The following is a 12,150-nucleotide window of genomic DNA, read 5'->3' as shown; positions in this document are numbered from 1 at the left end:
CAAAAAAAAAAAAATTCACCACGACAAAGTGGGAGTCATACCAGGTATGCAGCTTATGGTTCAACATTAGAAAAACAATTGATGTAATCCATCACATAAATGAAATAAAAGACAAGAACCACATGATCTTACCAATTGATGGAGAAAAGGTATTTGACAAAGTCCAACACCCATTCCCGATAAAAACTCTCAGCAAATTAGGAATAGAAGGGAAATTCCTCAACATAATAAAGGACATTTATACAAAGCCAACAGCCAACATCATCCTAAATGGAGAAAGCCTGAAAGCATTCTCTTTGAGATCAGGAACCAGACAAGGATGCCCTTTATCACCACTCTTATTCAACATTGTGTTGGAGGTCCTAGCCAGAGCAGTTAGGCTAGATAAAGAAAAAGGGCATCCAAATTGGTAATGAAGAAGGAAAAGTATCTCTATTTGCAGATAATATGATCTTATACACAGAAAACCCTAAAGAATACACAAGAAAACTATTGGAACTAATAGAAGATTTCAGGAAAGCATCAAGATACAAGGTAAACATACAAAAATCAGTTGGATTCCTCTACACCAACAGAAAGATCTTTGAAGAGGAAATCACTACATCAATACCATTTACAATAGCCCCTGAGAAGATAAAATACTTTGGAATAAATCTAACCAGAGATGTAAAAGACTTATAAAAAGAAAACTGCAAGAAACCAAAAGAGACCTACATAAGAGGAAAAACATACCTTGCTCATGGATAGGAAGACTCAACATTGTGAAAACGTCTATTCTACCTAAAGCGATCTGCAGATACAATGCAATCCCAGTTCAAATTCCAATAGTGTTTTTTTTTTTTAATTTTTATTGTGCTTTAAGTGAAAGTTTACAAACCAAGCCAGTCTCTCATATGAAAACTTATATACACCTTGCTATATACTCCTAGTTGCTCTCACTCTAATGAGACAGCACACTTCTTCCCTCCACTCTCTATTTTCATGTCCATTTGGCCAGCTTCTGCCCCCCTCTGCCCTCTCATCTCTTCTCCAGGCAGGAGCTACCCACATAGTCCCATGTGTCTACTTGATCCGAGGAGCTCACTCTTCACCAGTATCATTTTGTATCCCATAGTCCAGTCCAATCCCTGTCTGAAGAGTTGGCTTTGGGAATGGTTCCTGTCTTGGGCTAACAGAAGGTCTGAGGACCATGACCTCTGGGGTCCTTCTAGTCTCAGTCGGACCACTAAGTCTGGTCTTTTTCCGAGAATTTGGGGGTCTGCATCCTACTGCTCTCCTGCTCCCTCAGGGGTTCTTTGTTATGTTCCCTGTCAGGGCAGTCATCGGTTTTAGCCGGGCACCATCTAGTTCTTCCGGTCTCAGGCTGATGTAGTCTCTGGTTTATGTGGCCTTTTCTGTCTCTTGGGCTCATAATTCCCTTGTGTCTTTGGAGTTCTTCATTTTCCTTTGCTCCAGGTGTGTTGAGACCAATTGATGCATCGTAGATGGCCACTTGCTAGTGTAAAAGACCCCAGACGCCACTCTCCAAAGTAGGATGCAGAATGTTTTCTTAATAGATTTTATTACGCCAATTGACTTAAATGTCCCCTGAAACCATAGTCCCCAAGCCCCTGCCCCTGCCTCACTGGCCTTTGAAGAGTTCAGTTTATTCAGGAAACTTCTTTGCTTTTGGTTTAGTCCAGTTGTGCTCCAATAGCATTTTTTAATAACTTGGAGAAACAAATCACCAACTTCATATGGAAAGGGAAGAGGCCCCAGATAAGTAAAGCATTACTGAAAAAGAAGAACAAAGTGGGAGACCTCACACTACCTGATTTTAGAATCTATTATACTGCCAGGGTAGTCAAAACAGCCTGGTGCTGGTCCAGCAACAGAAACAGAACAATGGAACAGAATTAAGAATCCAGACGTAAAAATCATCCACCTACAACCAGCTGATATTTGACAAAGGTCCAAAGTCCATTAACTGGGGAAAAGACAGCCTCCTTTTCAAATGGTGCTGGCATAACTGGATATCCATCTGCAAAAAAATGAAACAAGACCAATACCTCACGCCATGCATAAAAACTAACTCAAAATGGACCAAAGACCTAAATATAAAATCTAAAATGATAAAGATAATGGAAGACAAAATAGGGACAGTGCTAGGAGCAGTAATACATGGCATAAACAGAATACAAAACATTACTAAAATTGCACAAACACCAGAAGAGAAACTAGATAACTGGGAACTCCTAAAAATCAAACACTTACGCACATCCAAAGACTTCACCAAAAGAGTAATAAGACAGCCTACAAACTGGGAAAAGATTTTTGTCTATGACAAATTCGATCAGCATTTAATCTCTAAAGTCTACAAGATACTGCAAAACCGCAACAATGAAAAGGCAAATAACTCAGTTAAAAAATGGGAAAAGGATATGAACAGGCACTTCACCAAAGAAGACATTCAGGTGGCTAACAGATAAATGAGGAAATGTTTGCTATCACTAACCATTACAGAAATCAAAACTACAATGAGATACCATCTCACCCCAATAAGGCTAGCAGTAATCCAAAAAACACAAAATAATAAATGTTGGCGAGGATGTGGAGTGACTGGAACTGGTGGGAATGTAAAATGGTACATCTACTTTGGAAATCGATTTCATGCTTCCTTAAAAAGCTATAAACAGAACTACCATACAATCCAGCAATCCCACTGCTTGGAATATATCCTAGAGAAATGAGTCCTCACATGAATAGATATATCCACACCCATGTTCATTGCAGCACTGTTTACAATAGCAAAAATCGCAAACAACGTAGGTGCCCATCGATGGATGGATGGAAAAACAAATTATGGCACATTCACACTATGAAATACTACAGAATGATAAAGAACAACGATGAATCTGCGAAACAGCTCATAACATGGATGAATATAGAAGGCATTGTGCTGAGTGAAGTTAGTCAAAAAAGGGCAAATATTGTATGCGACCACTTAATAGAACTCAAGAAAAGGTTTAAACAGAAGAAAACATTCTTTGATGGTTACAAGGGTGGGGAGGAAGAAAGAGGGGCATTCACTGATTAGATAGTAGACAAGAATTATTTTAGGTGAAAGGAAGGACAACACACAATACAGGGGAAATCAGCACAACTGGACTAAACCAAAAGCTAAGAAGTTTCCTGAATACAACGAAACACCTCGAGTGACAGAGTAGCAGGGGCAGGGATCTGGGACTATGGTTTCAGGGGACATCTAGGTCAATTGGCATAACAAAGTTTATTAAGAAAGCATTCTGCATCCCACTTTGGTGAGTGTCACCTGGGGTCTGAAAAGCTTGCAAGCTGCCATCTAAGATGCATTAATTTGTCCCAACCCACCTGGAGGAAAGGAGAATGAAGAACACCAAAGATATAAGAAAAACATATGCCCAAGAGACAGAAAGGACCACGTAAACCAGAGACTCCATCAGCCTGAGACTGGAAGAACTAGACGGTACCCAGCAACCACCAAAGACTGCCCCGAGAGGAAACACAACAGAGTAGAGTCCCTGATGGAGTGGGGAAAAGTGGGATGCAGAACTCAAATTCTAGTAAAAGGACCAGACTTGATGGTCTGACTGAGACTGGAGGGACCCTAGAAGACACGGCCCCCGGACTCTCTGTTAGCCCAAAACTAAAATGATTCTCAAAGCCAATGCTTCAGACAAAGATTAGATTGGACTGTAAGATGTAGAATGATACTGGTGAAGATTGTGCTTCTTGGCTCAAGTAGACACGAGACCATGTTAGCAGCTCCTGTCCAGAGGCAAATGAGAAGGCAGAAGGAGACAGGAGCTGGTTGAATGGACGCAGGAAATACAGGGTAGAGAGGAGGAGTGTGCTATCACATTGTAGGGAGAGCAATTAGGGTCACATAACAATGTGTGTATAATTTTCTGTATGAGAAATTGACTTGAATTGTAAACTTTTATTTAAAGGACAATAAAAAAAAGTTTACAACAAAAGCTGGAGACAAATAATTTAATGTTGATGATAGTCAAATAACTGCAGATTTTGTTTGGGAAAAAAAATTACCTATAAGAAAATTTCCTTTCAAAATGAATGGTATTATTATTAGCTGAGAAATACAACACATAGAAGACAACAGAAGAAATATAGAAAACTTTATTAACATATGGCATGTGTGAAGGAGAGAATAAAATACTCAGTAAATAGCAGGACACCTGGCATAAGGGTGATCACCTTATCCCACCTTGCCCAGACTTTCTCAGTTTTAGCACTGAAAAGGCTCACATCCCAGAAAACCCCTAAGTCCTGGGCAAACCTGGTCATCCTACCTGGTATCTATATGGAAAAATAGAATTATTTTCCTATATTGCACCGTATACAAAAATCAACCTATCCTCCCCCAAACAAGATCAGTTCCAGGTGGCCTAAAGAAACTAAATGGTAATAGTCAAGAAGAAAATATAGGATAATATCTTTATGACCTTGGTGTTGGGAAGAATTAACTTAAATAAGAAAAAACCCATAAAAGGAAAAGACTGATAAATTTGGCTAAATTAAAATGTTAAAATGTGTTTAATAAAAGAAATGAAAACATATACCACAGAAAAACTTGTACATGAATGTACAATGTCCATCAACTGACTAGTGCATAAGCAAAATGTTGTATGTTCATACAATAGGAAATTATGTGATAATAAAAAGGAATGAAGTACGGATGCATGTTACAGCATGGATGAAAATATTATGGTAAGTGAAAAAAGCCAGAACAGGCAAATAGATACAGAAAATAGATTAGTGTTTGTCTATGATTGGGGCTGGAGGGAAAGGGGAGTGACTGTTAATGGGTTTCTTTTGGGGATGACAGAGTATTCTAAAATAGATTATGGTGATGGTTGCATGACTCTATAAATATGCTAAACACATTGTATTGTGCACTTTAAATTGGTGAGTTGTATGGTATCTTAATTCTATCGCAATAAAACTGTTTTTTTAAATGTATCTAACAAAGAAATAAGAAAACATTGCCAAGATACCCAAAATACAATGAAAAGGTAAAAATACTGGAAGAAGATAGAGTGCATATAACAAACAAGAATCCATATCCAGAATATATAAAAAAAACTTCAGAAGACTAGTAAGAGAATAATGACCAAAAGAAAAGTCAGCAAATAAAATGGAACAGAAAAGACAATCTACTTGTACTGCTTTCTGCTAACTAGGATCAAGACAATGAAAATTAAATTATATCACTTCATATCTATCAGGTTGGCAAAATATTTAAAAAGCTGGTATTTAAAATTGAAAAATCATGTGGTGGGAAAAATAGTGAAAAGGGAGTGTAAAAACAGTACAGCCACTTGGGAAAACCATTAGGCAACACCGGATAAGTCTGAAGATGTGCATAACCTTCGAACAGCAGCTCCACTTCTAAGTATGCACTCCAGCCTAGGAAGAACTCTCGCATGAGGGCAAGGAGACATGCAGGAAGACTCACTGCAGCATTACTGTTATTGCAAAAAATGGAAAACGGCTCCAAAGTTCACAAACAGGAGAATTGCGATATAGTAAAAAATGTAATACCATGCAGCATTTAAATGCCTGTGTTAGAGGGGGAAAGCAAATTATAAAGCAATACATATTGTGTAATGTAATACGTTTATACAAAGTTTGAAGATACAGTGTGTGCGAACATATAAGTATGGATTGGCATGGACATCATGGGAACGACAAACAACAAATTAAGGATGGTGGTTATCCTTGGGGTAGAGAGGGGGGAAAAGGTTGGAGAGAAAGTACACAGGAAATCTCAACTCTTTTAATATTTCCTTTTCTTGATTTTTTTTTTTTCCACTCAGCATTATGCTTTGAGATTGAGCCATTTATACACAGTAAAGTCAGTTTTCAAGAAAGGTAAGCTGTTCTAAGCCATTGTGTTAAGCTTACTCAAAACTGCACTGAGGCTTCTGGCGTGTAGTGCTATGAAGGAAGTCATCCATAATTTTGTTCCCTTGAAGATAAACTTTTTTTCCCCAGTAGGTTGAAGAGTTTTTTTTTTTTCTCTTTATAATTCAAAAATTACAAAAATATACCTACCAATGGGTCTTCTTTTACTGATTTTTTTCTCAAACATGGCGAGCACCTATCTTGGCTTCTGCCCACATTTTCTTGTTCTGCTGTAACGATAAGAGTGTTTTTGTTGTTGTTAGCTGCCCTCGAGTAGGTTCCTGAATCATGGTGACCCCATACATGATGGGATTGGACCATTGTGATCCACAGGGTTTTCATTGGCTGGTTTTTGGAAGTAGATTGCCAGGCCTTTCCTCATAAATAGCCCGTCTTAATCTGGAAGCTCTGCTGAAAGCCGTTCAGCACCATAGCAACACACAGACTCCACTGATAGACTGGTGCTGGCTGTACTTGAGGTGCCTTGGCCAGGAATTGAACCCAGGCCTCCTGCATGGAAGAATTCTACCATCGAACCACCAATGCCCCAATAACAAAAACCCTGGGTAAAGAAAACTTGACACAAAATATATTCTTTACTTTTTCAGGAACATCTCCTTAAAAAAAATACTACTTGGAAAAGAGAGAGAGACAGGAAGAAGTGTCAAAGGTTAAAGAAATTTTGCATTATTTAGTTTGCAGTATAGCTTCCAATTCAGGAATCTCGTGTCAAATTCATCATTTCTCTTTCTCTGAGCTTTGTTGCCCCCACTGTGCAATAATGTGCCCTGCTTACAAAAGAAGCCTAGGAAGCCATGCTTTATCAATGCTGACACAGAAAGAATCCCACCCAGATTCCTCTCAAGTTTTGTTTTTGTTTATTTTTAAGAAACCATTATTTACTGAAACTTTTTAGTCCTGGCACATGAAATCATCAAGTCAAAGAGTTCCTGTGGTTCTAATGATTTGTGCAGTTAAAGAAAAATAGAGCTAAACATACACATTATTTATAAAGCAGATGTGCTGAAAATGGGCAAGAAGACATAAGATGAAGTAAAAAAATGTGTTAAGGGATGATATAATAAAAGGAATTGAAGCAGTAACCAGATAGAGCAAACACAAATAGTCAATGATAAAAAAGCCACTCGGAAATTCATAGGAAACACTCAAGGCATTCCTGCTAAAATCAAGAGCGAAACGTGTCCACAGTCGCCACTGCTATTCCACCTTGTATTTAACAGTTTAATTAATGCAATTAGATGAGGATCAGTGGTAGAAGTCTCACCTGCATGCAGGAGACCCTGTTCCCTTTCCAGCCAACGCGACTCCTGCACAGCCACCACCCCCGTCAGTGGAGGCTTGCATGTCGCAAAGGTGCTGCACAGGTTTCAGCAGAGCTTCCAGGATAAGACAAACTAGGAAGAAGGACTGGTGATCTATTCCCAAAATCAGCCAATGAGAACCATATGGATCACAACGATCTCATCTGAAAGCAATCATGGGGATGGCCAAGGAAGACAGAAAAAAAAAAATTGATGCATTCGAAACGTGGTGTTGGCAAAGGATGTTGAATATACAACATGGACTACCGGAAGAATGCACAAATCATTCTTAGAAGAAATACAACCAGGATACTCCTTGCAAGCGAGGATGGTGAGACTTCAGCTCACTTACTTTGGACTTATCATCAGGAAAGACCAGTGGCTAGAAAAGGACATCATGTTTGGTAAAGTAGAGGGTCAGCAAAAAACGAGGGAAGCCCTCAGTGAGACAGATTGAGAGAGCAACAGTAGACTCAAACGGACCAAAGATCATGAAGATGACGCCGGACCAAGCAGCGTTTCATTCTGTGATACGTAAGGCTGCCGTGAGTGGGAACGAGCTCGATGGCAACTGACAACAACAGCACAGAGACAGAAAGCAGATGAGTGTCTGCCCAGGGCTGGCGGAGAACAGAGAGATGGGTGGATGAGGAGTGACCGCTAATGGGTGCAAAGTTTCTGCTTGGGGTAATGAAATGTTCTAAATTAGAATGTGCTGATGGTTGCCTAACTCTGAATATGCTAAAAACCATTAAACTGTATACTTTAAACAGGTAAACTTTATGGTATATAAATAGTAACTAAATAAGGCTATTAAAAAATTAAAAGCCTTCTTATGTAGAAACAATAACCAGTTAGGAGATAAATGGAAATGAAAATTCCATTTATAATAACAACAAAAATACTTGGAATAAATTTACAAAGAAATGTATGTAAGGAAACTTAAATTCTCTTGAAAGACACAATAGTGGATTTTTATTGTATCCTTTTTTCTCTAATACTTTTGTGTATGTGCCTATACATATATAAAACCTCCATTTTGATTGAAACAAAAACCGGAGAATACCTTTTTTTTTTTAAGGTTCAGGCAATGGAGTGAAAAACCAGAACATTCCAAACAATTTTTTGCTACTTTCTAGTGAATGTCTGGAAATCCTGGTGGTGTAGTGGTTAACAGCTACAGCTGCTAACCAAAAGGTTGGCGGTTTGAATCCATCAGGCACTCCTTGGATACTCTACAGGCCAGTTCTACGCTGCTATGAGTCAGGATCGACTGGATGGCAATGGGTTTTTTGTTTTAATGAATGTGTTTTTATGAAAAAAATTTGATTCTAAATGTAATTGAGCATAATAATTTCTAATTATTATGCTAATTACTGTAGACCACAATATTATAATTTATTTCACTTATGTTACCTTACTATCTGTCTTTGGTTTACTTAACAAAACCAGTCAAGGCCATTTTTTTCAAGGAGAGGAAGACATTCTCCTTGGGGATCTGAAGTACTTTAAAATATTTGCATAAATTATATCCTTAGTATAGAATGGGCTCATGTGACATGAAAATGTCTTGTTTCTTTCAGCCTCACTGTCAGAAACCAAGAAGATCAGAGACTCAGGAGGGCTTCCCACGACCTGAGAACAGAGGGCACCCCAGCCTGTGAAGAAAGGTGAAACCTCGTGTTACTAAGGTCACCAAATTGACAGAAATGCCAACTTTTTTTTTTAGTTTTTACATTATATGTTTCAAAAGAATTCACAGTTTCTCTAACTGCAATTTAATAAGATGAGGGTGGCCTCACCACTTCACCTTGCAGAACTCCTTTTAAATCATGTGCGACAGGGAGTAAAAGCAGTCCCATTAGTAATCCATTTCCTGCTAATCACAAATAGAAGTTGATGCTTCTTGACAAAACATATATTTCATTTTCATATATTTTTTAGAATAAAAGACCATAATGAAACATATACATACTTGGTTTTCAGGAAAATGTAAGTCCATTTTCCTGTAAATTTATACTAAATGACCAATGTATTATTTTTTAAGTCTAGGTGTTTTGAAAAGAATTTTAAAGAAAACACACATAAAATTACTTTCCATAATGCCAAATTTTAAAATTGTCTTTTTTTCTTTATATTATCAATTGATTTGCTTCCACTTAATTATTTTTATACCTATCTTGGTATTGGGAAACCCTGGTGGCATAGTGGTTAAGAGCTATGGCTGCTAACCAAAAGGTCGGCAGTTCGAATCCACCAGGTGCTCCTTGGAAACTCTATGGGCCAGTTCTACCCTGTCCTATAGGGTCGCTATGAGTCAGAATCGACTCAATGGCAATGGGTTTTATCTTGGTATTATAACAGCCTATGAAATTACAGATATTAGACAAATACCCTAAAAACATTAAAATAGATTTTATATTACATTGCTTCTTTTTTGAGGGAAAAATCTAATAGTACAAAAAACAGCTTAAATATTTTTCTTCTTTATTCTTACCCACTTTTTTAAAAATAATTTTTATTGTGCTTTAAGTGAAAGTTTACAAATCAAGTCAGTCTCTCACACAAAAACCCACATACACCTTGCTACGCACTCCCAATTACTCTCACCCTAATGAGACAGCCCGCTGTCTCCCTCCACTGTCTCATTTCGTGTACATTTCACCAGCTTCTAACCCACTCCACCCTCTCATCTCCCCTCCAGGCAGGAGATGCCAACATAGTCTCAAGTGTCCACCTGATCCAAGAAGCTCACTCCTCACCAGCATCCCTCTCCATCCCATTGTCCAGTCCAATCCATGTCTGAAGAGTTGGCTTTGGGAATGGTTCCTATCCTGGGCCAAGAGAAGGTCTGGGGGCCATGACCACCGGGGTCTTTCTAGTCTCAGTCAGACCATTAAGTCTGGTCTTATGAGAATTTGGTGTCTGCATCCCACTGCTCTCCTGTTCCCTCAGGGGTTCTCTGTTGTGTTCCCTGTCAGGGGCAGTCATCAGTTGTAGCCGGGCACCATCTAGTTCTTCCGGTCTCAGGATGATGTAGACTCTGGTTCATGTGGCCCTTTTTGTCTCTTGGGCTCCTGATCACCTTGTGTCCTTGGTGTTCTTCATTCTCCTTTGGTCCAGGTGGGTTGAGACCAATTGATGCATCTTAGATGGCTGCTTGCTAGCATTTAAGACCCCAGACGCCACTCTTCAAAGTGGGATGCAGAATGTTTTCTTAATAGATTTTGTTATGCCAATTGACTTAGATGCCCCCTGAAACCATGGTCCCCAGACCCCTGCCCCTGCTACACTGGCCTTCAAAGCATTCAGTTTATTCAGGAAACTTGCTTTTGCTTTAGTCCAATTGTGCTGACCTCCCCTGTATTGTGGGCTGTCTTTCCCTCCACCTAAAGTAGTTCTTATCTACTGTCTAGTTAGTGAATGCCCTTCTCCCACCCTCCCTCCCTCCCCGCTCTCGTAACCACAAAAGAATGTTTTCTTCTCAGTTTAAACTATTTCTCAAGTTCTTATAATAGTGGTCTTATACAATATTTGTCCTTTTGCAACTAATTTCACTCAGCATAATGCCTTCCAGGTTCCTCCATGTTATGAAATGTTTCAGATTCCTCACTGTTCTTTATCAATGCGTAATATTCCATTGTGTGAATATACCATAATTTATCCATTCATCCGTTGATGGGCACCTTGGTTGCTTCCATGTTTTTGCTATTGTAAACAGTGCTGCAGTAAACATGGGTGTGCATATAACTGTTCATGTAAAGGCTCTTATTTCTCTAGGATATATTCCAAGGAGTGGGATTGCTGGATCGTATGGTAGTTCTATTTCTAGCTTTTTAAGGAAGCGCCAAATCGATTTCCAAAGTGGTTGTACCATTTTACATTCCCACCAGCAGTGTAGAAGTGTTCCAGTCTCTCCACAGCCTCTCCAACATTTATTCTTTTGTGTTTTTTGGATTAATGCCAGCCTTGTTGGAGTGAGATGAAATCTCATTGTAGTTTTGATCTGCATTTCTCTAATGGCTAATGATTGTGAACATTTCCTCATATATCTGTTGGCTACCTGAATGTCTTCTTTAGTGAAGTGTCTTTTCATATCTTTTGCCCAGTTTTTAATTGGGTTATTTGTCTTTTTGTTGTGGAGGTTTTGCAGTATTTTGTAGATTTTAGAGATTAGACGCTGATCTGATTTGTCATAACCAAAAATCTCCCAGTCTGTAGGTTGTCTTTTTACTCTTCTGGTGAAGTCTTTGGCTGAGCAAAGGTATTTGATTTTTAGGAACTCCCAGTTATCTAGTTTTTCTCCTACATTCTTTATAATGTTTTGTATACTGTTTATGCCATGTATTAGGGCTCCTAACGTTGTCCCTATTTTTTCTTCCATGATCTTTATCATTTTAGACTTTATATTTAGGTCTTTGATCCATTTTGAGTTAGTTTTTGTGCATGGAGTTTTTTTTTGCAGATGGATATCCAGTTATGCCAGCATCATTTGTTAAAAAGACTGTCTTTTCCCCATTTCACTGTTTTGGGGCCTTTGTCAAATATCAGCTGCTCATATGTGGATGGATTTATGTCTGGATTCTCAATTCTGTTCCATTGGTCCATGTATCTGTTGTTGTCCCAGTACCAGGCTGTTTAGACTATTGTGGTGGTATAATAGGTTCTAAAATCAGGTAAAGTAAAGCCTCCCACTTTGTTCTTCTTTTCCAGTAATGCCTTATTTATCCGGGGCCTCTTTCCCTTCCATATGAAGTTGGTGATTTGTTTCTCCATCTCATTAAAGAATGTCATTGGGATTTGGATCAGAATTGCATTAGATGTATAGATCGCTTTTGGTAGAATAGACATTTTTATAATGTTAAGTCTTCCTATCCACGAGCAA

At 38.6% G+C, this 12,150-nt stretch overlaps 1 protein-coding gene across 1 annotated transcript in view; it reads left to right on the top strand.

Annotated features, from left to right (window-relative positions):
- The window catches only part of RGS20 (regulator of G protein signaling 20), a 130,370-nt gene that overhangs the window by 106,706 nt on the left and 11,514 nt on the right, over window positions 1-12,150 (top strand). The window contains exon 6 of the mRNA XM_049853770.1: window positions 8,849-8,935. Coding sequence (XP_049709727.1) covers window positions 8,849-8,935 — 87 coding nt within the window. The remainder of the gene's footprint in view (window positions 1-8,848; window positions 8,936-12,150) is intronic.

The sequence above is a fragment of the Elephas maximus genome, chromosome 15 (assembly GCF_024166365.1).
Source record: "Elephas maximus indicus isolate mEleMax1 chromosome 15, mEleMax1 primary haplotype, whole genome shotgun sequence".
Taxonomy (NCBI): Eukaryota; Metazoa; Chordata; class Mammalia; order Proboscidea; family Elephantidae; genus Elephas; species Elephas maximus.
The sequence above is the reverse complement of the archived record's forward strand: the minus strand, read 5'-3'. Positions and strand labels throughout refer to the sequence as shown.